Source organism: Vipera ursinii (assembly GCF_947247035.1).
Source record: "Vipera ursinii genome assembly, chromosome: 1".
In the NCBI taxonomy this organism is placed as follows: Eukaryota; Metazoa; Chordata; class Lepidosauria; order Squamata; family Viperidae; genus Vipera; species Vipera ursinii.
In genome coordinates, this window is record NC_139512.1 from 152,765,577 (window position 1) to 152,793,453 (window position 27,877).

The following is a 27,877-nucleotide window of genomic DNA, read 5'->3' on the forward strand; positions in this document are numbered from 1 at the left end:
TCCAAGCCGAAGAGCCAGCGCTTGTCCGAGGACGTCTCCGTGGTCATGTGGCCGGCATGACTAGATGCCAAAGGCACACGGAACGCTGTTACCTTCCCACCGTAGTGGTCCCTATTTTTCTACTTGCATTCGGAACAAAGTACATGGTAGCAAAAGAAAACAAGATATTTTCTGGATATTTCAATCCAAGGTTAAAAGAAAAATTCAAAAAAAACATAAACTCCAAATGTTTTGGAAATTCAAAAGGCACAAAAATCCTCTGGTGAGAGTCCAATATTAATGTAAATCAAATGAAAACACTTTACCATCCGGAAAAACAGCCGTGCTTCCATATGGAAAGATCATAGATTATTGAGAGCAGAAATCAAAGGAAAGAAAAGAAAAATCAGAGTCCGGCAAGGGCTTGAAATAAATCAGCATTCAACCACTGGTCAACTTTTAAGAATAAAAAACAAAGTAAAACAATACATTCAAAATTGTGAAGTCAAAAGTCCAGGTATGCTTAAGAAAACGAAACTGCTGACAGGAATATGGATATGCCAAATGACTTTCCTACCGCTTCCATATAGCTCTGAGCCACAATCCAGTTTATCTGAAGGATAATGTTTCTCTCCCATTACATCTACCCAATCCATCAAAGCAGAGTGATAGGAAATGTTGTGGGTTCCCTCTCCTAAGGAGGTACATCTGGCAGGACTCAGAAGAAGGGCCTTCTCCGTGGTGGCTCCCTCCCTTTGGTACATCATCCCCGCAGAGATTAAACTGATTCCCACTTTGACACTTTTTTGTAAGGCCCTTAAGACTTGGTTTTGCCAACAGGCCTGGAGAACCCAGAATGGGATGAAGCCCATCAAGTGGCTTGTTTGATTGATTGCTGACGCTGGGGTGGGGTGGGATGGAGGAGTTATTGTTTTTATGGTTGCATATTGGGTTTTTATTTTTTGTAAGATGCCCAGAGTCACTGAAAGTGAGTGGGTGGCCATGTCCATTTTCTAAATAAATAAGTAAATAAATGATGTAAACATTTTTCCAAAATAGGGGGAAAATGTTGTAAAGTACATGCTAAGACAAATGGCTTCAATTTCATGAGTATAAACCAGAGAACCCATGTTAAATGTGTGCTATAATCTTGGATGCACATTTTTGTGGAAGTAAGTCCCACTGCTTTCAGAGAAAGCCGGGATTACAATTTCATTTGCATAAAGTCTGGATAGCATCTGGTACCTGGAAATTGTGGGTACCCCTCCAGAAATGTCCCAAGAGGCCTGTCAAGCTCCATGGCCCACCCTTGGATCACAATGCTTCCACTCTCCTTGGAGCTGTCTTAAAACGATCTACATTTTTATTGAACCAACAAGCAACAGTTCAGTCTGCTTAGCAGAGCTAACAAAACAAATCATGTGAAGCTCACACCGTCCCATTATGTTTCAAGGCTTAATTCAAGTGGAGGTTTTGAAAAGAAACGGGAGACTCTGAGAATGCAGGAAATGCCTTCTTCTAAATGAAGCCCTGTATAATGTAACAGAGGGTGGGTTGAGGGGGTGGGTAGGGTGGGGAGAACCAGATGCAAATCCATCTTCAGACATGGAACCTCATGGGGTGACTCATACACTTGCTCTGATCCAAGCTGCCTCCTTCTCAGCCATTCTTTTCGCCCTACCAACAAAGGTAGTAGGAACAAGATTTTTTTTTAAAAAAAAAAGCTTTGAAAATGGAAGCACTGAGATTATCCGACAGCTTTCACACCATTGTGTGCTTTCCACACTGCTGCTTTAAAGGAAGGGGTTAAGACCACTTGGACCACTGACATAGGTTAGACACAATGACGCCTAATGAAAGAGATTTTCCACTGATTTTAAGTGGAAGTAGTTTAGCTCCTATCTGGTGTCCACTTTACACTTCATTGTCACTGGGGTTTTCTTGCTTCTTTGCTCTTTATTTTGTTTGTTGCTCACCACTATCTATTTGATTTGCACATAATATTGCCACGTAAATGTTAGGAGGTCAATGTAAATAAATCAAAATATATCAACCGCTTAAGTGTCAATTAGAGCAACCTGTCCCAATCCCATGTTTGCAGTTGTGTTAGGATTCATTTCTCAGAAATTAATTTTAATTCTGTTAGCTGCCTTGAGTATTCTTTGGAAAAAGGCAACTCTGTAGACATGATATAAATCAAGTAATAATTTCTTAAAATAGATCGCTGGATTTCTCCCATTTCAAAGCTAAGTATCACTCTCAATTGCTTCGAAATGTATTATGATGGTTTCTTTACACATTAGGGACACTGAAGCAGTGCAATTAAAACTGAAGATTGATTTTTACAGCCTACTTTACTTAGGACATAGGCATCTCAAGGAAAAATCTCTATGCTGCAGGCCCTTTGAAAATGTAAGATAAATGCAAGTTGGGAATTTCTTCTTGGATAGATGCTGTGCTTGAGAAATAATCATCTCAGAAATACTCATTTTTTTTCTTAATTTCCTTTGCTTACCAGCTGAAGATCTTTGCATTTTCTGGAAAACACTATCATCCATCTATCTATCTATCTATCTATCTATCTATCTATCTATCTATCTATCTATCTATCTATCTATCTATCTATCTATCTATCTATCTATCTATCTATCTTTTCAATATATAGGACTGTCCATCTCAGATTATGACTTTGGGCAGCTAATATTAAAAACCAGCACAAAAATATAAAAAATAGAAAGACAACACATTAAAAAAACCAGCAACCAAAGTAAAACCAACTCACCTGTTGCAAATTAAGCATAATCAATGTATGGGCTCAGCCACACCTCTTGATCTTCAGGCCTGGTGACAAAACTATATCTTTAAGATATAGTTAGGAAAGGCTGGAAAAAAACAGGGCCAAAGTAATCTCTGGGGAAAAGATCTTTTAAAGGGTGGATGGATGTCATAACAGAAGAGGCTTCATAACAGAAGATGGCACTCCTTAACAGATGGAACCTGGAACATGCCTCTTCTGCTGAACTTAATGGGATGGGAGGATAATTGGGGAGAGGTGGTCCCTCAAATAACCTGGTCCCTTTTCACGTCTGTGTTTCTATTTTGATGGGAAAATATTTGTATGGGAGGGAGTGATATTAATATAGCAATCAAGTTCTTATGTATTAGAATAAGGTATCTGGCATTTGATGGAAGCATTGTTCATATTGCTCTGTATTATGTGGTTATTTTGCAAAATACCTGTTCCTTTTTTTTTTCCCCTCAGAACGGAGTTCCGGCACCTTTTTTGGATGGAACCTTGTAGGGTAGGCAAGGCGGGTTGTAGGACATGTGTGAGTTCCGGCACCTTTTTCTTTTACAAAAAAAGCACTGTGTAAGCTTATGGTCTTATGATTAATTCCAGTGCTTGAAAAGGTAGGGCATTCTCTCAAAGAACTTCTTTATATATATAAAGAAGTTTTATTAAAGAAGTTTTTCCACAAAGTAACAAAAAATACAACTCTTAAGTTAAAGGTAAAAGAAATAAAAAAGAGAAAAATAAATAAATAAAAGAGATTAAAGAAGGGGAAAAGGAAAAAAAAGCATAATTTAAAAAGTGGTTTCTAATCTTCTTAACAACAGTTATATTTATATTTCACCCTCTGTAAGTTGCATCAAAGTTTCCTTCCTTCCATAATCTATTCTTTGTAATCATCAAGTCTATAAGTTCATTTTTCTTCTTTTTTCCACAAAAAGTCCATCATGAGTTTCCAATCACTAATCAATGAAGTGATTGATCTTTCTCTAAGTAAACAAGTTAATTTTCGCTATCTCTGTTACTTCCATCATCTTCACCATTCCTCTCTTACAGATATTTCAGAATCTCTTCATTTTTTTATTTACAGTTATTTCGTAGCAGGGTTCATATATAAAAATAATCTTCCATGGACTTTTTCTGGTTATCTGTCCATTTATTTCAACAAAAAGTGTTCTGGTTTCAGTTGAAATTTAGTCTTTAAAATTCTTTAAATATATGTATGCAAACACAAAATTTTCTGCCTGTTTTACAAGTCTACCAAACATGAAAAAAATGAACCTTCATGTTGTCCTCATTTCTATCATAAATTTGAAGTACTTTATAATTCTAGATAATTTTTCTGGAGTCATTTTGTTTTTAAAAAACCCATCTGTTTTCGGTTATATAACATAATGTGAATTCAATCTTTTCAACCACATATTTCCCCACTGTACCAAATGCATTATGTTCATCATTCTTAGCCCATTTAATCATATACTCTTTCACTTGTTTGTCCTCTATTTCAAATTTCAGCTAGCCTTTATACATTTTGGCAATTATATGTTCATCATTTGTACATAATTTAGCTTCAAATTCTGTCTTTTGTTCTGCAATTCTAAATGTTCTAATTTAATCTTGAATCTTTCCCTTAGCTGTGCATACAAAACCATCAAAAACTAAATCCCTCAGCAGCCAATCGTTCTCTTGATTTCATCTTATATTCTCCATATACTTGTTCTAACAGTTCTCAGTAGGTTAACCATTTCTCTTCACTTGCTGTTTCTTTCCTATAAAATGCTTCTTGTGTTAAGACCCACGAAAGCATTTTTGGGTACAGTCTGGGTTTATATTATTCCATATTCTCAATATGGTACTTCCGATATAGTGATTTTAAAAATCAGCATTTTTAACTTTCTAGTACTACAGAAAGGCATGCCATCCAAACCTCAGATCATGCCCTTTTAATTCTAAAATTATTTCATTTCTCAGTAGCCTTCACGCTTTCTTCCAAACCAAACCGATGGTCACAAAATATAGTTTTAAATCAGAAAATCCCCTCTTAAATGATTTCAAACAATAAAAGACTTCAAGTCAAAGAAGAATATCTTCTCCCAAAGATGGTTTCCTGCTTCCTAAAGTTTTCAAGCTTTCTTTGTTTTTCAATTCTGACTTTTTCTGACCGAATGAACATCTTTTGGCCAGGATTGCCTGCCTGCCTCCTTGAGTTCTTCTTATAAGTTCATGCTTGTGTCATTAATGATAGTATCTTGCTACCTTGTTTTCTGTCATCCTCAACTACTTTCAATCTTTCATCGGGGTCTTCTTTAGAGACCCTTGCCTCGGCATTAGATGTTATTGAAACTGAACCAAAGTAAATCGATGATGAACTCTGAGTGACCAAGAGAAGTAAAAAACAACAACCCAGCAACAGAGAGCCAATGATCTCTTAGATGACAAGAACAGGAAGTGGTCTGAGTGAGTAGGAATTAGGAGATGCACAACGGCAGATTCTGATCATATTTTAATGGCAGACTTCAGTTATAAGAGGAAATGTGTATCCAGAGGCAGTGACCATGAATAATGCAAGCCATGCTGGAAGAAATAGGAATAATGATATAAACCAAAGATGAAATCAAGAAGCTCACTGAAGACTTCTGACTTGGGTTGTCCATCCAGTGCAGACCCTCTTCCCCAATTTCCCAGATCAGAGCCTGCCAGTCTAGGATGTATGTAAGTTTGTGTACATGAGGGGAGGGAAGGATAATTGATTGTAGAAAATGCTTAAATTTCTATTTTTAAATTTCCGATCTCATATCTCCTATTTTACCGCCGCTGCATAGAGTGATGTCAGATGGCATCAAATCAAATCATGGGGCAGAAGGCACGAACACTCAAGATGACGTCTAAAATTGAATAACAGTGTCCAAAATGTCTAATCTTTAGTTTCATATTTGTTCTTCCAGTGAACACTTTGGTTTTCCTTCATCAAATAATGAATGGTTTATTCTTCTTAGGGTCCAAAATATTCTCAACGGTCTTCCCCAGCAACAGAATTCACAGGCATTCATTCAACCTTTGTGATGGTCCAGCTTTCATAGCCATACGTTACAACTTAAAAAAACATATATAGCCTTGTTGTTAGCATGAACTCTGCACATTAGTATCCGTTTTCCTCCTGAATAGCAGGCAGTTCTCTATTTGATGGTTATGTGTGAATTGTTGAGCCTCAAATGATAGTTTGTTTCTACAGCTTTTTCTTCTTCTTTGCATTGAACTGGCATTGTCCATTGACCCTATCTTAGTGTTCGTTTGTTTAATATTGAGCAGAAGAGCGGTTTCTGTACTCTATACTTTCGCCTTCGATAAGAAATTCTTTTGAGTTTCCCTCCCATTCAGCCATTTAAATGGTATCATCAGCATAGATGCCCAGAGTTGCCTCAAACTGCTATATGGGTGGCAAATAAATTTAAGGATAAATTTTTAAAAATTCTGATGTTACGATATTTTCCCCAGTGTCTTCAATTCTGATTTCTATTTCTTCTAATTCCTGTGATTTATTCTGGATATAAGACAAATAAGGATACAATATGCAACTTTGTGCAGTTGTTCAGTAGTCTGAATATTCTTCAGCAATGCCCAATTTTGGTCCAGGAATATAAACTGTGTTTTCCATATCAGCTTACAACTACACAAGGCATACAAATAACTGCATCATTTTGTAAGACTCTTAAGTTGTCCTGTTGGTATTTCATCAGCCTCTGCATCTTTGTTCAGAGCAACATTTTCTAGGACCCATTTAACTTAACTTTCCAAAATACCTGACAAGTTCAGTGACCAAACCTTTATACAAATCATAAATTCTGCCATCTTCTTGGTACATTTTTTCCATTTATTTGTGCTATCTCTTTATTTCAACAGATCTTTGCCATCTTTTACTTTGCATAAAATTATTCAGTATCTCAATTTCTGTAATTTTCTTGAATGAATGTTATCCCATGCGATCCCCAACTATTAAATTTTTAAAAATTACATTCTCAGTTTGCTTTTCGTACTGAGATAGAATTCCTTGTTCTTGTTGTTCTTCTCTGGAACTAAATGGTTAATTGTATGACATTTTTGTTTTCTATTGCTTTCTGCCTTCCTTCAGTTGTTTTCAGCATCTCAGCAGATCACTATTTTTCCTCCTTTTGCTTTCTGCATTTTGGGTTATCTTTTGTTTACTTCCTCCTTAAAGATGTCACAAATTGAAGTTCAGATTTCTTAGACACTCTATTCATCAAAGCTGAATCCAAAGAATAGATTTCTATTTTTTGACCTACACTGCATAATCATTGGGTTCCTATCTTGTTGATCTGATTATTTTGTTTTCTTTAGTTTAAGATGTAATTTTGTAAGAAATTGTTTGATAGTCAGCCCTGATTTGCTTTTGTTGCCTGAATACAGTTTTTCCATCTTTTGCTTACTGGGCAGTGTTTCTCAACCTTAGCAAGTCGAAGTCCACATGTCTCAGTTGCCAAGGTTGAGAAACACTGTTTGTAGAGTATTTCGTTGATTTCAATATTGTCCATCTGACAATGACCATGTATACAATCATCTTCTAAGCTGTTGGTAGAAGGTATTTGCAATAAATATTGAATCTTCTTCACAGAAGCTTGCAGTCTCTTTCCTGCTTTGTTTCCTACATCAATGCCAATGTTTTTTCTGTTATTGCAGATTCTAATTTACTTGCAACTTCGACCTTTCAAGTCTCTTATAATTTTTCCTTTTGTTGACAAGTTACAGGGGTTTTGATAGATCTATTTACCCTGCCACTTTCACGGTCTCTGTAGTTGGCACAGAACTTTGGGTGATTGTGATACTGATTGGCTTTCCTTGGATTGAGATTAGTTTTTCCTTGGAGAAAGTAAAATAAGGATTATCTGCTCTCAATTTTTTTTTCAACTTCTTAAGGTTTGAAGGCTTCTTTACAAGTGTTACTTTTCTCTTTCCATTCCATTCCGTTGGCTGGAACCCAGAGGGGAATATTGAGGCATATTTTCTTAAAAGTTTATTCAATTGTTTTTCATTGAATTCCTTCATTAAGATAAGATCCACTTAAGAGGAAGATTCTCAACAGAATAATCAATCAGAAATTTAATTTCTTGATGGTATTCTTAAAAACATCTTGTCTGTGAATTTTTCTACAGTAATCAATGGTTAAAAATACTTTGTAAAATTATAGCTTGTTTTCCTTTATTGTATCATGATTGTTGTGGCTATTTTTATACAATCTCTTGTCAGTTAAAATTATATAATTTATTCTTGGAAAATCATAAGTAAATAAGAACTGTAAGTTAGGCACACGAAAAATTTACTGAAAATTTACTCTCTTGGGGCTTGGGGAAGCTAAGTTAATGTTTTTGTAGGGGCCCTGTCATGTTTTTATTATTGTGGTTGTTTTAGTCTAGGTCAGTCGGCACGCAGGCCAGATGCATCATAGTGAAACCATGCCCACCCCATTGCCGGCAATGGGGAGAAAGTCACGATACATAGCACGACATCACATGACGTCACGAGTTTGACATGCCTGGTCTAGGTTATCTTATTTTGTTTTAGGTTTTTGACTGTTTTGTTTGTATTGGGTTTTATAAGCTACTCAGAATCTATAAATTTAATACAGGTAGTTCTCAACTTAGAATTACAATTGAGCCCAAAATTTCTGTTGCTAAGTGAGACATTTCTTAAGTGAGTTTTGCCGTATTTTACGATCTTCCGTGCCACAGTTGTTAAGTGAATCACTGCAGTTGTTAAGTTAGCAACAAGGTTGTTAAAGGAATCTGGCTTCCCCATTGACTTTGCTTGTCTGAAGGTCACAAGATGTTCCCATGTCCCAGGGATACTGCAACTATCATAAATACGAGTCAGTTGCCAAGCATCTGCATTCTGATCAGGTGACCATGGGGATGCTGCAACGGTCATAAGTGTGAAAAATTGTCATAATGGTCACCTTTTTCAGTGCTGTTGTAACTTTGAATGGTCACTAAGTGAACTGTTGTAAGTCGAGGTCTGCCTGCACATAAATGTTGTTTTGACAATTAAAAGTACTAAATGGGAAGGTAACATATTAATACCTTTATGAAGGGGTCACGTCAAATGTCCTTTAGCTATTTTGAATCACATTCAATCTATACAGTGAATCATTAAATGGAATAATGAGATTTGTAGTTTATGATACCTGAAAGGTTGCAGGCTGCCTTCTTACTCTCTAGAGATTTAATGGATAAGCAAAGCCTTTTACTGTAAATCTGTACTATTATCAAAATGTGAGCTAGCTCTAGCTATTGTATTTGCTCGGTATCTGTGTTAGCCAAGATTTTGCAAACAAATAACATTTTTCACTCTTACTAAATTCTGAAACCATCATCTGGAACACAACACATCAAACTATGTCTGGGTCATCTTTCTGTATATTGGTGATGTAAAGGGAAAGTAGAAATTGCTTAAATGGCATTGCATAGGTTGTGTTCCTATGATCTCATCATATGCAAAAATCAATGGAAGGTGTAGTAAACAAAGGTACAAATGGGTAAGTGTTCTATTTCTACCCTCTACTCAGATGCAGTCCTAGGAGGCTAACAGTTATGTTGGCAGGGTATGTTTTTGCCGTTTAATAATTGTAAGGAGAAAATAAAGAAGACATTTGAAAAAAAATAGTGAAAAAGACATTTATTGATATTTTGAAAAATACTCCCTAGGATTCCAGCACTGCACAGTTATACCATTTCAGCTTGAAGTTCATATTTGGAAGATTAACCATTGATTAATCAACTCTAATGCAAAAGTACTGCATTTTGCTTTTCTGTAGAAATAGAAGCTCTTCTTTGTAAGCTGAAATTTACATTCAATTACTTCTTTTTAAACTTCTTTCTCATAACAAAGTGCTTTTTCAAAAGTAATGTTCTGTCTTGATTTGTTATTCTAGTGAGCCTGGGTGAGGTGATGATATTTTAGCTAAAGTGCAATTCGAGCACAGTAATGTTTTAACTTGCAAGGAAGAATGCCTTTATTGAGTTGGTAAAACTCCACGAGTTGAATAAGATCAGAGAATCTAGTGTGACCATCATCCAGTGAATAAAAGAGTTTGCCTTCCTCTTCTAACTGCAAAGGGAGACAGAAAAAAAACATAATCTATCATGTACTGTCAGCAGGCAATTAAGATAAGACAATGATGGCGAACCTTTTAGAGACCGACTGCCCAAACTGCAACCCAAAGCCCACTTATGTATCATTGGGTGCCGGGGGGCGTGGCCCATTGGGTGGGTGTGGCCCATTGGGTGGGCATGGCTGCGGTGGTAACGGTAGACTGGCTGGGACTAAAAAGTTCAATCAATCAATTCCAAATTTGCGAGATCTTTTTTTTTCCCCCGCAAGAAGTTGAAATTGATTGATTGAACCTTTTTTTTTCTACATGGTGGTGGAGGCATAAAGCGAAAAGGTTTTATAAAACCCAGCTGAAGGCCTAGGACTGGGGTGACAACGCATGTGCCCACAGAGAGGGTTCTGCATGCCACCTGTGGCACATGTGCCATAGGTTCACCACCATGGAGATAACCTTTATTGTTATTTTTTTACTGTGGGCACAACGGCACACATCAAAAATGAAATTTAGTTGCCCGCTCTCAAAGTGGAACACATTCATGATGCACACCTAACCGTGCTATATACACATGCTACTATTATGGATACATATGGTAGCAGCATCTCAGGTTTTATTTAATAAAACAATATCCATCCTCTCTCAAAAAAACAAGTTCTGTGAAATATGAACTATATCTTGTAAGACACAAAGGAAGAAAAAGCTAGAATGATAGTCCCATATAGGCTTATCAGGATATGTGTCCAAACAGATACCAAAGTCATAATGAGAAGTTGATATCCCAAATAAGAAAGTAAAATTTTCATGAGAAACATGGCTTTTGGTTTGGAAACTTCTCTTTCATAGAAAAGTGCAAAACCATGGGATTTGGTTCTTGTCAACAGAACATCAAAAGATTTGATTCAGCACCTTAATAGCTATACTTACCGGCACAATTTGGAAGTGCTTTATTTTTAATCCATGGCTTAATGACAACACAAAAGTTTTGGGATTGCTTTGACTATCCCGTACCAAGAAAACTCTATGGAAAAAAAAGGAAAATATGGTCAAGCAAGTTCTGAAATTATGTCCTTAAATAATGATATCGGAGTGCTAGCAAAGGAATTTTTTTTTTAGATTTGTTTCATCCTACCTCTATTATTCTTATAAATAACTCAAGGAGGTGAGTTAACATTCCTTCCTCCTTCTATTTTCTCCAGAACAATGTTTCTTATCACATTTTATTTTACCTCTTTATTTTTTAAAAGTAAAGATAATTAACATTAATTGCTATATTCCATGTGTTGCAGTATCCATTATGAACTTTAGCAGGTCCACGTCAGGAAAAGGGAAATTCGCCAAGTGAGTTTAAGATATGGAGCTTTACATTACACTATGGACAAAGAGGGAATAAAAATGTGATAAATACTGTACGTCTTATACTATTGTACCCACATGAAGCTCAAGAGAGATGACATAAAAAGTCCCCAAATGTACGTAACTGACATCTTTAAAAACTAGCAATTTTATCAAACAGCAAAAATGTCTCCCTACATTTTCTAATAAATGACAACACTAGGCAAGGGTGCCCACTTTCTCTTATTGTTTGCATTTGCTTTAGAAATCTTTGTGGACAAGATTCAAACATATTGGAGATTAAAATTCAAGGTCAGGAATAAGAATTGAAACATTATGCTGACAATGTAGTCCTAAGCATTATGTAAATACAGAGGTTTATAAGATAGCTGATGAAAACAATCAAAGACTTTGGTGAATGCTCTAGAGACTGAGTCAATGAAAAGAAAAGGAAATAATGACAAGATACTTAACCCCGGATGAAGAAGAGCTTTGTTTAAAAAAATAAGTCTGGTTATGAGATAACCAAATAAATAAATCCAATGAAATTCTTACATAAATATTTACATTTGACAGGATGCAAAGACGTATTTCAGAACAATTACAATCAATTGTGCGGAAAATATATTGAGGGTAGACAAACCAAAAACTTTCTTGCTAGATCTTATCTTGACAATAAAAATGAGCATATTACCCAAGATGATCTACGTCTTTCAAATGACACCAATTTCAATGTCAGTCAAAATCTTGCAGGAATGGCAAAAGAAGAATAAAGAGATTTATACAGACTGAGAATCTCCATAGACATGTCAAGGGTCTTGAACTGAGTCTACGTAGAGGGCTTCTGAAGTTAGGACAAACTGGAAATAAGCTAGGAGGTATTTCAGATACAGGTAGGTACCCTTACTGAACTACCATTACTTCAGGCTTGTTTGTTTGTTTGACTGATTTTAAGGCTGCCTACTCGCTGGTGACTTTGGCATCCTACAGAGGGCTAAAACAACGGCCATCATTAAAAAAAAGTCAAGGATGCCGGGAGGAATAAATCAGCTTATATGAAACTGCCGCCAGTGCTTAGTGGGAACACACATAAAATATCAGAACCTGCTGGAAGAGTCAGGGCTGAAGTTCTTGCCCAAAGACCAGCAGGTCAGGGTCATGTGGATCTTAGGGGGGGGGAATACAATTCCATAGGGTAGGTGGGGCAACATAAACAGCCAATCACAAAATATAAATATCAAGGGGCAGGGGGAAACTTACCCATCCACCAATCCTTGCCTCAGAATCAGTTGGTGTGCCTCTTCTCTAGAAATCTTATGATGAAACCACGGCTGTGAACTGTGTATAGCTAAAAACACGGTTGTAGATCAAGTCTATCTCATATGATTCTAGAGTAAGGTAATACACCTTTACACTCTGCTTCAAATATCTGGGGATTATTTTCCACAAAGTGGCTCCTGCAAAGAGTGTGCCAAATTCCTAGTCCAAAGTGCCCAATACAGTATTGTAGCAATTCTGGGCTTTTTTTCATGCCAGACATATCCATTTTATTCCAGGTTTTTTTTAATTCAAAAGCCCTAGAACATATATTATATGAATTTAACTTGGGTCACACCTTCAGTTTGAATTAATCCGGTCAAAGGTCTGAAAGGCTATCTCTTAAATTAGTAATTGCATTTGTAATTGTAATTGTATTCCCAATTTTATTTTGCGGCTTGAGGCTAGATGTTTGAAGCAGAGTTGAAGATCTAAATCAAATCGTGACCTACTGGGCAACATTTTAAATCGATCCCTTTTTGTTTGGCTCCTTTTACACTGGTAGATGACTCTTATCATCCTTCTTGGAATTGCCTTCTGGAAGCATGGTTCCCATCATATAGTTTTCTCTAGTGTGCTGGAAAGCCAGTGGTTCCAAGTTACTATTACTTGAATAGATTCAATTGTTCTTTGAAGGCAGCTGATAATTTTTTTCCTTGCCCAGAAAAGTATCTGCAGAATCTTTTTGTCAAAATGGCAAAAGCAACATTGCCCTATAAGTTCCACATCATGGCACATATACAAAAAGAGGCAAAATTTTCATGCTGGTTGTCCCTTGATAATCCCAAAGTAATCTCCATCACAATAAAACTGAGATAAATGTGCTTTATGATTTCAGTTTGTGTGAGTATATGTATGCATGTATATGATGAATGAATTCGTGACATCACATGATATTCTACAAGATCTGTCAGTGGTGCATACCTGCAGTGGAGGGGACATTTTGCAAAGTGCTGGGGCTGCTATGTATGCCAAGACGTAAGCTCCCTTTTTTCTACATAAAAAGAAAGGAAAAGCACTAAATTTTTAAACAAGAAACCACATCATTAAGAATGCCTTTAAACCAGACATGTCAAACACAAGGCCCAGGGGCCAGATCCGGCCCGTGAAGTGGTTTCATGCGGCCCGCAAAGCCATCCTGGAAACAGTGAGGAAACGGCCCCCACTGCCTTGGCCCTGGCCCAGAGACCCTCCTTCTGCCAGAGACCCTCAGATCTGTCCCACTCCTGCCCAGGCCCCCCCATAGGCACCCTTGATGCGAACAATGTAGAGCTGGCCACGCCCACCCAGTAGGCCATATGCACTCTAGCCACGCCCACCCAGTAGGCCACACCCACCCGGCCCCCTGAGGGCAACCGCAATGCTGATGCGGCCCTCAATGAAATTCAGTTTGACACCCCTGCTTTAAACAAAGTTTTCATACCCGCCATGCTAAACCTTCTTCGACAGCAACTGATAAGGCTTCTGTGGGGTTTTCGATAATTCTGGATTTATTCCCTGTGAAGTCCATAGCGACAAGAGAATTCTCTGAAACGCTTCTCTAAAGGATAAAAAAAAATGTGTTAAATGCATCTACCAAAACTATTTTACAGTATGTATACCCTTGATTATTCTCAGACAAAATCAACATGGAATCTATTGATTAGCAAACAGAAAAGTTTAAAAAAAAGAAGGGCTTCTTTTCTGCAGAAGGTGGTTTACATGCAGATTCTTTGTAAGATTATGCCTGAAAGATATGGCATTATCAAGATCAGCAAGTGATGTTTCATTTTTAAGAATTACACTCCTAACAATTCTGGCAAGGTGGTTAAAAAATAGATTGAATTCATTATTTAAGTTGAATTCTTATTGTTGTTTTTTTAGATTTATATTCCACCTTTTAAATATACCATTTACAACAAAGGTAGATATCTTTTGCCCCATTGGATGGAACAGACTTTGACTCCTATAGGCCCCAGCCAATGGCCCAACCTATCTCAAAGAAACATTCACTCATATCCTGCTCTAACAGAAAAACAATCCAAAGACTATAAACTGAAAAGGAAAATGGAGGGGAGGAAAGAAGAAACAACTGCAGAAATTACTGTATACAGTATAAAGAGTACCAAACTAGTAACCAGAAGGCTACGCTTGGCCTAAGAGATTCTCCTGCATATTAATTCATAAATTCACTCTTTGTTTATTCATTCCACTTGTATATAATCAAATCAATAAAATCGTACGGCCAATAAGTCACTGTGGAAAAATCATCCTGTTTTGACAACCAAAACAGAAAATCCTGCAACAATAAACAAGCCAAACAATTTCCACCTCTTCCTTTTTCTCCAAAATCAGTTGCCTGAGGAGGCCACATGATGCAACAATCAGGAGGCTATATTTATATTTCAGTTTAAGTCATTGTTATTAAATATACTTACCGTGGGTGTACTAAGAAAACTGCCCCCACTTCTACCTTGATAGGGCTGTGCGTAATTCTGGTACAACTGCATTCCATACTATAAACAAGGAACAAAGAGATATTACAATTTTATGTATATAATTCGACCATCTGAGAATATTCTACTATACAGACATAGCATGCAATAGCAATAGCAATAGCACTTATATACTGCTTCGTAATGCTCTACAGCCCTCTCTAAGTGGTTTACAGGGTCAGCCTATGGCCCCAACAATCTGGGTCCTTATTTTACTGACCTCGGAAGGATGGAAGGCTGAGTCAACCTTGAGCCAGTGAGAATCAAACTGCTGGCAATGACCAGAGTCGGTCTGCAATACTGCATTCTAACCACTGGGCCACCACAGCTCCTGCAGCCAAGTTATTTGAAGGACCACCTCTCCCTGATTATGTAGACCAGGCATGTCATGCCAAAACCATGCCCACCCCAATGGGGAAAAAGTCGCGATACATTGCGCGACGTCACGTGACATGCCTGATGTAGACCCATCTCACTCAAAAAGAGAGGCAGGCTCTGAGTCTCATTTAATAGAGACTGCCATCTGGAAGAGCCCAGAAAGAGATCCTTTTCTGTCAGTTTGGAACATCATCCATCCCAGCGATTAGATTGGACCCAACCCGTTGGCTTTTTGTAAGGCCTTACATCATTGAGTCGCAAACTTGGGTGTGTGGCAGAGCCTGTGCAATGATTATATTGATTGTGTGGGTTGTTCTTTTTTTAAAAAAAAAAATCTTTGCTGCTGATTAGGCGGGCATTTTTAAATGTTATATATTTCATGCTGTTTTTAATTGTTATTAGTTGCCCAGAGACATGAATTTGAGATGGGCTGCTATATAAATTGAGATAGACACAGCAGATAGACAGGGGTGAATTCTATCACTAGGCTGTATGATTGAAGAGGACTGATTACAGACCAACATCTCTAAAAGACTCAAGAGTTGGAGGATGTTGACTTAGAAAATTGTTCCTATCACAATTATTCCATCTCTTTTAAACGTGGGCTGAGTGATGTTCTGCTACATTCTAAAAACAATATGAATGCCCGTGTTATAGATTTTTTTTCCAGGCATTCTCAAAGTGATAAAATAACAAGTTTCCTTTTTTTTAAATAACTGAACAGATCTCTATCTCAAGAACTAAGATAAGCAGGAGGAGAAAAAGGAGACTGTCTGCCTAGATTTGTTCTTATTCTTTGACAAGTAGATTATAGGGAAAGAAACAGGGCCACCTGGTGACCCAGAAAACTTCAGTGTACCTGAAAGAACATCCCTAAGGAAACCTAAAGCTTGCCAAAAACAATAGTAACACAAAAATCCTGTAATACACTGGAACAGTTTTTCATCGATTCCAACACTAACAACAAAAGGGGAACAAGCTTTTGTGTTTATAAAATAGTAACAAGATGGAATTAGGCTCCCTTTTTGCTTCCAGATCCCACCCAGAAAAACCCAACTCTATTTGCAGTTTTAAACATCTCTTTTAAACTTATCCTGAATTGGATTTGGATAAATGCTTAAGTGGTGATTAAAGAGCGACATAACAAAAGCAATTACTTAAAATCCCTTTTTATGCACAATATAGTTTTGTGCTATTAGGTGACTGGCTTGAGAAAAAAATTAAAAGGCGGGGGTTTTTTTGTTTTTTTTTAATCCCATTTATATCCCGCCCTTCTCCGAAGACTCAGGGCGGCTTACAATTTAAAGCACAAATAAATGTGCTCAGCAGTAGCCTTCATTCTATGTATATGCCTGCTTATTAGGGCTTTTGCCACCACAAACAGGATTATTACAGAGTCAGCTTATTGCCCCCAACAATCTGGGTCCTCATTTTACCTACCTCGGAAGGATGGAAGGCTGAGTCAACCTTGAGCCTGGTGGGACTCGAACCTGCACTAATTGCAGGCAGCTGGTGTTACTTAAGGAGGCATTAGCCCACTGCTCCACCAAGGCTCTTGAAAACAATCGGACCTATTTGGTACAGTGTGCTCTTGGGAAGCTAGCTGAAGAGGTATTTGTTAAGGCCCCAGGAAATGTGTTCAGATCATTCTGCTCAGGACAGAATAATTATTACAGAAAATAATTATTTTGGATTAACAAAACTATATGTTATTAGGAGGAAGATAGTCTTAGAACCACTTCTTTCTAGAAGATTATTCTGTGAGGTATGCCAAATCACATTAAACTGTTTGACTGCATTAAGTTATTATATCCCAATTAAAATGCTACATCCCAGCTTCCGGTTTGCCGACAGCCATAAATGGATGCGTGGAGGACGGCTCCCGTCTTCCACGTCCAGATTCGCATCGCTGGGGGGTCCTAAAAGGACCGAAGAGTCACCCTGGAGGGTTGTCCAGACAGAAGGGGCTGTTGAAGAAACGCCGGGGGGGGGAGCAACCCCCTCGTTAGTGCCTGCATTCCCTTTGTACCGGCGGACGAAAGACTGACCATAGGAATATGGCCAGCTCCTAGGCTGCAGACAGCTGAAGTCAAATCTACCATCAGGCAACATTAAAGCAGCGTGGAAGAGACGAAGGTAAGATTCTTCTATTGTACCTTATCATCTTCTTTTCACCTAATTCAGCTGCTAAGTACTTTCCCCCCTGTGGAGAGGGAGGGGGAATTTAACCCTCCCTTCGGAAGGCGGCAAACAAACTCAGGGGTGTTTTTTGGAAACAAAAGAACGTTTAAGAAAGAAATAACAAAAGAAAAGAACTCTTAAAGTACTTGGGGGACACTCAGTGGCTAAATTTGAAATTGCAATTTTGACTTTCTCTTAAAAAAAACCAAGAAAATATTTAAGAAAACAAGATAAAGAGTAACCTTGAACATCAGATGTGAAAGTTCACAATGGAAGAGTTTCAAAAACAAATTCATGCTCTGTGGGAAATATCTTACCAAACTTATCAGCTCCTTTCTACAGCTGGCGATGAAATAAGAGCTTGTGGAAAAGAATTAGAAAGCATCTCGATGAAACAAACTCAAACTGTGACTACAACTGATATTTTGCTGGGACGGAGCTCAACAGAAGAAATTGAACAATTGAATACATTGGCAGAAGAGTTAAACAGCCAACAAATACAGGTTTTTGGGGATGGTGATGGAGAAAATATGGAGGGAAGTTTGTTTGGACCGGGACAGTTGTATCAAGAGATGAAGGTGATAAGATGTGGTGCTGTTGGCAGATTATTTGGTTCTTTGGGGGTGGAGACTGGGGGTCCACTTCAATATCATATAGTAATACAAGAATGCTTTGATGACCCTGTAGCAAAGAAGTGCAAAATGACATGGCAAAGGAAGAAAGCAAGAATAAGACTGAAGAAATATGAACATTTTTAAAAGGCCTGAAATAGATAATATTAAAATAGGCAGGATGGTACTGGGATTATGAGAATGTTTTGATGATTATTATTAACTAATAAAAAAACAAAACAAAAAAATACAAATGTATGAATATCAACATTGAAATATTGAGTTTTTCTAAATGATATGGGTTAAGATGTATATAGGCTAAGAATGATAGAATGTAACTAATATATTTGGATGCAGAGACATGAAGGATGTATTGAATGTTAAAATGGAACAAATTTTGGTTAATTTTTAATATGTGGAAACTATAAATGAGAAACAAGAATATTTTATTGTCCTCTTCTCTTCTTTTTTTCTTTCTTCTTTTTTTCTTTTTTTCTCCTCCTTGTGATTTGTAACTTAATGACTACTATTTTAAATATTGTATAATTGATATAGATATGGAAATGAGATAAATGAGAACTGGACTACATTACTAGGTATTGAAGAAAATTGTATAAAAAGAGGTTATTTAGTAATATGAAATTGAGAAATCTTAAATGTTTTAATTTTAATATCAATGTAAAATTAAAGCTAGAAAAAATAGATAAGGTGTTTGATGTCTTAAAGATAGAATGTTAAAATATGAAATATACTAAAATATTGACGGATATAAATATCCAAAAAATAAAATAAAATAAACTATTAAATGATTAAAATACTACATCCCATTTACAGTGGTTTATGGCTTAGTGGGATGAGTGAACCCAAACAACTATAATTTAATCAACAAGTTCTAGTTAAGCAAACCATGAGTTACTCTAATGTATAAAAAAGGTTTTTACCTAGGCCAGTACACCGGCTACAAGAATGATCAATAAATGGATTATTCACAGGATAAACTTTTGCTCTTTCACTTTATTTTCTGAAGCTATCTACAACTCCCAAAATGTTGTCCTAGGACAGGGGTGTCAAACTACCGGCCCATGGGCCGGTTGCATCATGTGGAGGCCGCGCCCACCCCAGTTCCGGCAATGCAAAAAAAGTGGTGACACGGCAACTTTGACACCCATGTCTTAAAAGAACCCTTCAAATTATGCAATTTGTGGGTTTTGCAATCAGATTTTCATTCTTCTATAAATTGAGGAGCAATATATGATCCAAACCAATGGCCTAATACAATATACAAACCAACCCTTTATGGCAACCCAGTCGCTATAATTTGTTCAACAAATCATTCAGTCCAAAAAACTAAATACAACTTCCCTCCTGAAATATTATTGTAAATATATAATGGGCCAAAGTCTGTGTCCAATTTTACTTTTTCTAAATGGAAAAAATACCTTTTTCTAAAGGAAATGTTTTCCTTAACCCAACAGCAACTGCAATACAGTTTATCAATGTTTTAAAAATGAATGAATAAAGAGCACATAGACATATATTAGCAAAGAAATCATACAGGTCTAAGGCAGAAATGTGTAGACTGGATTAACATATTGCCTTAAACTATGGCTTATACAAGTTTAGTGATTAGGCCACAACTGTCTTCAGACAATAAGTCAAGTACCACAAAATGGCTTAGTGTATTGTGTGAATCAACACTGGTATAATAACTACCAAATGACTGATGTTTTTGTGGTAAGATTTTTGAGTTAGTTCAATTGTAAGCAATGAACCTTACCTCATTCCAATGAAAATATATGTTTTATAGACTATTTAACTTCACTGGCATCTGCTGAAATTTTATTATTTGCTAATCTATGCTGTATATTTTAGATTAAAAAAAATCCATCTAAGCTGCCTGAAGCAATGTAGTCCTCTTAATTGAATTTTAACATTCACTTTTATTGGAATGGAATGGTCCCAGATGGAAAGTTTCCTATCACTACCAGTTAAAAGATGTAATGCAACTCTGCTGCCTCTTGTTGGTAAAATACAGGATTGCTATAAATGGAGCATCATCCTTAAGGAATAAATACTCTTGAACTGCCGTAGTTGTGTGTTAAATTTAAATTTACCGACAAAGAATTAAAGAGAGACTAGTATAGTCATTTCTAACTACTTAGCTCTCATCAGCTAGTCATACCCTTCTGAGATTCAAACCTGGGCCACTTGCATGTTAGGCTGATGTATTAAACTCTAGGCCACGGGCTTTCCTTGCTTTGTCAGCTATACTGGTGGTGGGGATATTGTTTTCCGGTGAGACCAAACTATCAGGGCAACCTGGTCTACCCCAAATATGGGATGGGAAAACCTTCACGACCGCCTGTGAAGGCTCCTAGATTGGGGTTGAAAAGCGGAAGCAGTATGCTCCGTCCCATATTTGGGCTAGACCAGGTTGCCCTGAAAGACTGGTCTCAATGGAAAACACTTAATCTGGAACTAGCTCTTTGGAATAAGAGTAACAAGCACTTCTCTGATAATCTGAGACTGGTGACGGAGCTTTTGCATGTAAATTACTTGGGCAACCTTTGATGGCCTTTTCATTTTCAGTCTATTCTTTGACCAAATATGCAAGGCATGTCTGAAGTGATCCACTTCTCCCACCGCTTCCTTCCACTTCTTCGAAAGGAACATCCCTTCCAAACATTGCTGCATCGTCCATGCAGTCTGGCCATCCTTCTAAGATTGAGTGGGTTGCTCTATGCCGTGCTTTTTTTCAATTCCAGTTCTCCCTCACAGGACGCCCTCCCTGGAAAGCAGGCCCGGTACCCAATTTAGTGACTGCTCTAAGCTAAGAGCTTCCTCTTTTCCATCGGTTTTAGTGAGCTCTGACTTCATGTTTCTATAAGGAGTTTGTGCATTTTTGTCTTGCATCCTAGCGGTGCTACTTTCTAATTCTAATTGGTTTTTATGTTTTAAGTAAACATTGTTTACTCAAATTAATTGTGCAGATGAGAAATATACACATGCAACACTGAGCTTTAGAAGGCTAAAAATACCACTTTTACCCAGAGGCTAAAGAGAAGAATGAAACGTATTGTGAGCAGTAACTATAGAAACAATTGATGAAGACAATGCACAGAAGAAGGGAAGACATTTACCTTCAGCAACCGAATTGCTGTCATCCAACAGGTCCTACTTTGCTCACTGTCTGCATAAAGGTATTTCAGGTCTCTGGTTCCTCCTGCTTTATAAGGCTAGAAGGCCACAGCATATTGTTTAGCATTAATGCATATCTTGAAGACTATACCTGTTGAAATAAAAGCCACTAATTCTCCTATTTCACAAACAAAATCTCTTCTTTTCTTAGTGTTTTTCCCTGCATCAAAAAAGTGCCTTAGCATTTGGGGGGTGGGGGGAGCATTAATTCGCTGAAAGGGGTTTAGCTCTTATTAAAATGCTAAATTCTTACCTTGAAGCAGAACCCAAAAGTGACTGGCACTCCAGATATCTTTTTGCCTCTCAAAGACATATATATGTCGCTACTGCTAAATTCACTGAAAAGCTGAAGGTGTCGTGGTTCCTAAAATGAAAAACATAAAAATATTACATCCACTTTTAAATTTGTGTGTGTGTGTGTGTGTGTGTGTGTGTGTGTGTTTGAGAGAGGGAGAGAGAGAGAAAAGGCCTATAGTGGAACACAATGAATTTTCAAAGAATTATGGAAAGTTTTTCCAAGTTGCGTACAGCATCTTATGACCATTCAAGATCTTTTAGATTAGGGGAAACCTCCATCAACACTACTAAAATAGCCTTATACACTGAAGAGGAATAATAAATGTTTTTTAAAGGAAAAGAACTTGAATCACTGAACATGATAACCATATTTAGAGACTTTGCTAAACCAGAATGTGACTTATTTGGCTTTGCTGTTTTTGTTACGCAAGAAGCAGCAGAAACCCAGCCAGTGTAGTTCGTTCAACAGATTACACCAAAAGCGAACTATGGTCCAGTATGAAGTGTTGACCCTCATGTGATTTTTCAACTATTAGTTTGGAGAAAACTGTTGGAAACTACCAAGAAAACCATAATTGCCAGAAATACAGGAGGAACTATATGCCATTGTTTATTGTAATGCACAGACACAGCAAGTTTTACCAAAGGCAAGGCCTTGACAAATATAAACCAACTACAAGGGCATCCAGTCCTGCAGGGAGGGTTTAAAAAAAACAACAGCTTTGACAGATCAGTCCAAGTAACGAAAGCCCGGTTCCTTTGTATGTGCAAAAATGTTGTTTTCTGTACAAAGGGGTGGGGCTTCGGTCATGAAGTCATGGCGGACATCGCTAATTTTTGGCCTATACCAGGGGTAGGCAACCTTGGCTCTTTTAGGACTCGTGGACTTCAACTCCCAGAATTCCTAGGCCAGCCATGCTGAGAGGAAAGGGAGAGGTTTCCAAGCTGAGCCATGCTGGCTCAGGAATTCTGGGAGTTGAAGTCCACGAGTCCTAAAAGAGCCAAGGTTGCCTAGCCCTGGCCTATACCCTGGGGATAGCTCAGTGGGTATTTCTTCCCAGGTCATGATATATTCCCTTGGTTTCAATCCTAAGAGAAGGAAAGCTAACTGCTACAGCTCCTGAACCAGAGAATTCCCAACAATTTCCAAGACAATTAGGGGAAGAAGAGCCCTCAGTCCTCTTCCAGAGTGTGGCTGGAAGAACTAAAGCGACAGTCCTCCAGTAAAAAGGTTTCCAAGAACAGACCAATTTCATTTGTTGTTGTGGGGAAAAGAGGAGGAGGAGGAAGGAGTATTAGCTAGGTTCGCTGCCTTGAGTTATTCAGAAAAAATAATAAAGGTGGGATAAAATAAATAAATATATTAAAAATGTACAGGACATCACCACTTCTTCCATAGACAGAGTCCATCAGCATAGCTGTTGTGATGCCCTTCCAGAGCCTATAGAACTGTTGTCTTAATCACAATGTAACTTTTTTTTTAAAAAAGGAATTTTATATTTCAAGAGCAACATCATTAACCCTTTAAAGTGAAAATTTAGCTATAGACCAAACTCAATTTCATTGAGGGCCGCATCAGCATTGCGGTTGCCCTCAGGGGGCCGGGTGGGTGTGGCCTGGGTGGGCGTGGCCTACTGGGTGGGTGTGGCTAGAGTGCGTATGGCCTACTGGGTGGGCGTGGCCAGCTCTACATCGTTCGCATCAAGGGTGCCTATGGGGGCCCGGGTAGGAGTGGGACAGATCTGAGGGTCTCTGGCAGGAGGAGGGTCTCTGGGCCAGGGCCAAGGCAGTGGGGGCCGTTCCCTCACTGTTTCCAGGATGGCTTTGCGGGCCGCATGAAACCACTTCGCGGGCCGGATCTGGCCCCTGGGCCTTGTGTTTGACATGTCTGCTATAGACGTTTTCATAAATAAATTTCATTTATTCTAATTTCAAATCCTAATTCATTCCAAGTCTATATCATAAGGACTGGATTTTTCACTTTTTCACCTCTCTTTCTCCACAACAGACGTTCCCAACGTGGGGTGCCCACCCAGCCCCCAGGGGGTGCGAGATGAAATTTCAGAGGGTGCCACAAAGAGTGGCTTCTGTCGCTTAGGCACAAGTCACAATTACTTTTACAGAGAGGGTGAATATTAATCAAACATTTCCTAGGTATGTGGTGCATGGAAAATGTTAGGAACTACTGCTCAACAAGAACAAAACTGAGGGGATTTTTTTTTTCTAAATCTCTACAGATTTAAAACGATATAAAAAACCTCTACTACATAAAAATAAGGCGCATACCAATTTTCAACACTTCTTCCTTTCCATTTGCCAAACTTACCTTTGATGTTCCCTTAGTGGAAAAATACAGACCAGATCTTCGCAACAAAAAGTACATTTTTTTCCAGGTTTTCTTCCCTTGCTCTTTAAAATGCAAATAACCATGAATTTCAGGATATGCAGTGGAACTTAAAAACATCTGAGAGAGAGAGAGAGAGAGAGAGAGAGAGAGAGAGAGAGAGAGAGAGAGAGAATAGCAAGAGAAGGAGAGAAAACCCACTCATTAAATTCCATTGGAATGTTCTCTTGCAATTCTTTGTACACAATGAGGAATTCTAGCATTGCCATTTGTTAGGACATTGTACAATGAGCTTCTGCGTATTATATATATTGTTGAAAGATCTACAACTTTCTTAAAATGCTAAGTGCTGTCAATGCTAAGTGTGTTCAAGATAACTCCCATGATAAGTTCACCTTATTCTACAACCGTTGTTGCTCTGGGTTCCTGTTTGCGTATTTCAGAAGAGCAATTAGTAAGACCCAGATCCAGCTACTTTTCCTGTTGCAGAGAAAGTCCCCCTCATGAACGTGCTTATAATTAGCAGATTTTTCACAGCTGGGACTGGAATTCTGCTCAGTTGTCTCATCCAATATTATTCACAATTCAACCAACCAGCTATAATTTCTTCAATATTTTTTTTGCAGATGGCAGGCTATTATTACATATATAACATTATCTGATAGCACAGTTAGGTGAGAAGGCCATTCTTTTTCTCCAGGCTCACTTTTTCTCTGCTACAAAAATGCACACACACACACACACACACACACAAATACTCACGGTGACTTCATTAAAAGGAAGAGATGCTTATAAACCTAACTGACACCTTAAGAATAAATAAATCTTAAGCCAGATGGCATCCACCTGAGGGATTCCAAGAACTACATGAAATTGCTGACCTGCTAATAAAAATACACAATCTGTATAAAACTGCCATCTATTCCCAAGGACTGGAAAATTATCAGTAAGATTCCAATTTCTCAAAGAGAAACTGAAGGGACATACAGGCAATTATAGGACAATTAGCTGACAATTAATGTGTTCCAGATCAATAATAATCAAACATGGAAAAATGAGAACAAACATGGTTTCATATGGATAGGTCTAAGCTAAATCTCTAAACTGTCTTATGGTATCAATAAGCACGTAGACAGAGATAACTAGACAGATCTGGAAGATCTGGAATACTCAATTAACTTTTGCCAAAGGCTCCTGAGCAGTTTCAGCAAAAGAAGCAAGTATGGTGATCTTAAGGAAAGGCGATTGCCTAGAGAACAGAAATCACTTTTGGACTCGAGTAATAATATTCAATATTCAGTTCCATATTCAGAACTGAATCATCAGGAAATGCTGGTAGAATCTGTATTTTTAGTCTGTTTTTAAAAAGTCATCTGGAATGAAGAGGGAGCAACAAAGTGACCAAATTAACTAAATGGATCAACCTGTTCAGGATAGTACCACCAAAAAAAGATGGCAGAGGATTCCAATAGCTTTTCTTCAATGTAGGATTGAACTGGACTCAAAATAGGAAATGAAATATGATGTGAGCAAGTACAAAGGGATGTATAGGAGCACACCAAAAGCAAAGGTTTAAAAGTAAATTACAGGTGGTCCTCAGCTTACAACCATTTGTTTAGTGACTATTCAAAGTTACAAGGCACTCAAAAAAGTGACTTATGAGCATTTTTCACACTTAGCGGCCATTACAGCATCCCCATGGTGACATAATCAAAATTCAGATGCTTGGCAATTGACTCATATTTATGACGGTTGCAGTGTCCCTGGGGTCATGTGATCAGCTTTTGCAGCCTTCTGACAAGCAAAGTCAAGCAAGCCAGATTCACGTAACAACTGTGCTATTGCAGTGATTCACCTAACTGCAGTGATTCACCTAACTGTGGCAAGAAAGGTTGCAAAATGGGGCAAAACTCACTTAAGAAATGTCTCGCTTAGCAACAGAAAAATTTGGGCTCAATTGTGGTCGTACGTCGAGGACTACCTATACTGGAATCAGAGCTTCTAATAAGAGGTTCTGTAACATGGTGAACAGTTCATTGAAAAAACAATGTGAAGCTGCTTAAGAAGAGGAATGAACTACATGCTAAAAAAAATAGGAAGGAAACTGAAACAGCCCTTACTTAAATATATGGTGAGTTTGCCACTGTAAGTATTGTGCAGTTTGAATAATTACAGTCCAAAAAAAATGGATCTTTTAGAGCAGCCCTTCTCAGCTTTTTTTTTTACCTCGGAGGAACACATCAAGTACTTTTGCAAAGTCTCAAGGAACCCTTGCATATATATTTTTTTATATCTATAGGTCATGGTTAATAAGTTGTGCACATATAACATAATAAAATACAAAACAAAATGGCATGATAAATAGCTAAATGAGAAAATCATTAAGAATAGGAGCATTTCACCCTACAATTTGCTTCTAACCTATACAATCCATATTTTACAACATTTACAAAGGGCCGAGTCATGGTACGTGAAAATTCTCAGCACTGAGACTGCTAGCATTGCACAGCATGTGAAGTAAAAAAAAACAACACCAATTTTTCCCCCCCTTAATAATGATCTCTCACAGAACCTCTTGCAACCTCTTCAGGAACCCTAGAGCTCCACAGAACTCCAGTTGAGAAAGGCTACTTTAGAGCTTGGAAAATTATGAACTATAAAAACTGAAAATACAAATGAAGGGGCAGTTTGCTCCCATATCTTCACCATCTCACCCCTGTCAGTACACATACATAGCCCATATACAAAAAGAAAGCACCCATCTATGAAAGTATAAAGTTTAGCGTTCCACATATTGCAAGAATAATACTAAATCGTGCAAATCCTGTTGTTGTTTTTTAAAAGCGGTAATGCTTAAGAGTCTTCATACAACTTTAAGTTACTTTGAGGAAGGCACCAATGGTTATGTCTTTTTAAAAACAAAGCAAGCTTTGACTTAAATATGAAGAATCCAAAAGAATTTAGAACCCTAGGATGAGTAAAGTACGAGCAAATCCAACTTCTTAGCCCCATAGTAGTCCTCACTGAGGTCAGCTTCTCTCCATCCTTATTTACTTGCCGCCGCCACCCCTCCCACTGTTTTAATGAGACATATGGATGCTTTAGAGCACTATAAAAGTCAGCCACAAGGGATCCAATCTCAACTAAGGTTGCTTGAGAGGGAAAAATTAAAATCGGATTCCCAGTGCTTACTTTACACAGAGAGCGGGATCCACTTAGTGGTGCTTAATAGAATGTGTGGTTTGATCCACAGAGAAACTTCATTTCAGCACCTTACCTGCAGTATCTGTGTATGGTTCATTGTGCCGTTGCTCTCGTTTGAAAGGGATACCAAATGGTCTGGGAAAAATATCTGCAAAATAAAAAGTTAACGAAAGGCACTAAAAGTTTCATAAGCTTGAGCTATATTGTGGGCTTCACCACGATTATCATAATCTAGACAGCAAAAATCCAGGCAACCACTACACGGCAATACAGCAATACAGAAAACTCTTGACTACTCTAGTGACAAATTGGAATTTAGCAACTTTGCATTAGATTTATTTGTGAATGTGGATGGAAAGAATGCCTGACTCCCAGCAAATCAGAGTAAAGTACTTGATATTATAATAAGCTACATAATAAAATCAAGCAATGGGAACTAGTTTTAAGGGAAAGAGGTGGCTTTCTTCACAAGAAATACTTCAGCAGCCTTTGTGTCTGAAATCAATGTTCAACAGAAGAACACTTCCCTGGTAAGCAGAAGGTCTGTTTTGATGTTACTTACTAAAAGAAGTAACGTGGTAGTAGATAGGGGAAAGACATTTCTACTGCCAGTCAGTATTCCATGGCCGGGGAATTTTTCTATGGACTTAA

The 27,877-nt window shown here is 37.8% G+C and overlaps 1 protein-coding gene across 2 annotated transcripts in view; it reads right to left on the reverse strand.

Annotated features, from left to right (window-relative positions):
* Positions 1–9,489: 9,489 nt before the first annotated feature.
* The window catches only part of GRB14 (growth factor receptor bound protein 14), a 65,294-nt gene continuing 46,906 nt past the window's right edge, over positions 9,490–27,877 (reverse strand). For both annotated transcript variants that reach the window (XM_083365659.1, XM_083365658.1), the window contains 10 exons: positions 27,300–27,374; positions 24,005–24,142; positions 21,635–21,745; positions 21,324–21,419; positions 14,957–15,034; positions 13,963–14,079; positions 13,464–13,533; positions 12,483–12,570; positions 10,815–10,908; positions 9,490–9,889 (listed from right to left, as the gene is read on the reverse strand). In XM_083365659.1, coding sequence (XP_083221785.1) covers positions 9,743–9,889; positions 10,815–10,908; positions 12,483–12,570; positions 13,464–13,533; positions 13,963–14,079; positions 14,957–15,034; positions 21,324–21,419; positions 21,635–21,745; positions 24,005–24,142; positions 27,300–27,374 — 1,014 coding nt within the window. In that variant the 3' untranslated portion in view covers positions 9,490–9,742. The remainder of the gene's footprint in view (positions 9,890–10,814; positions 10,909–12,482; positions 12,571–13,463; positions 13,534–13,962; positions 14,080–14,956; positions 15,035–21,323; positions 21,420–21,634; positions 21,746–24,004; positions 24,143–27,299; positions 27,375–27,877) is intronic.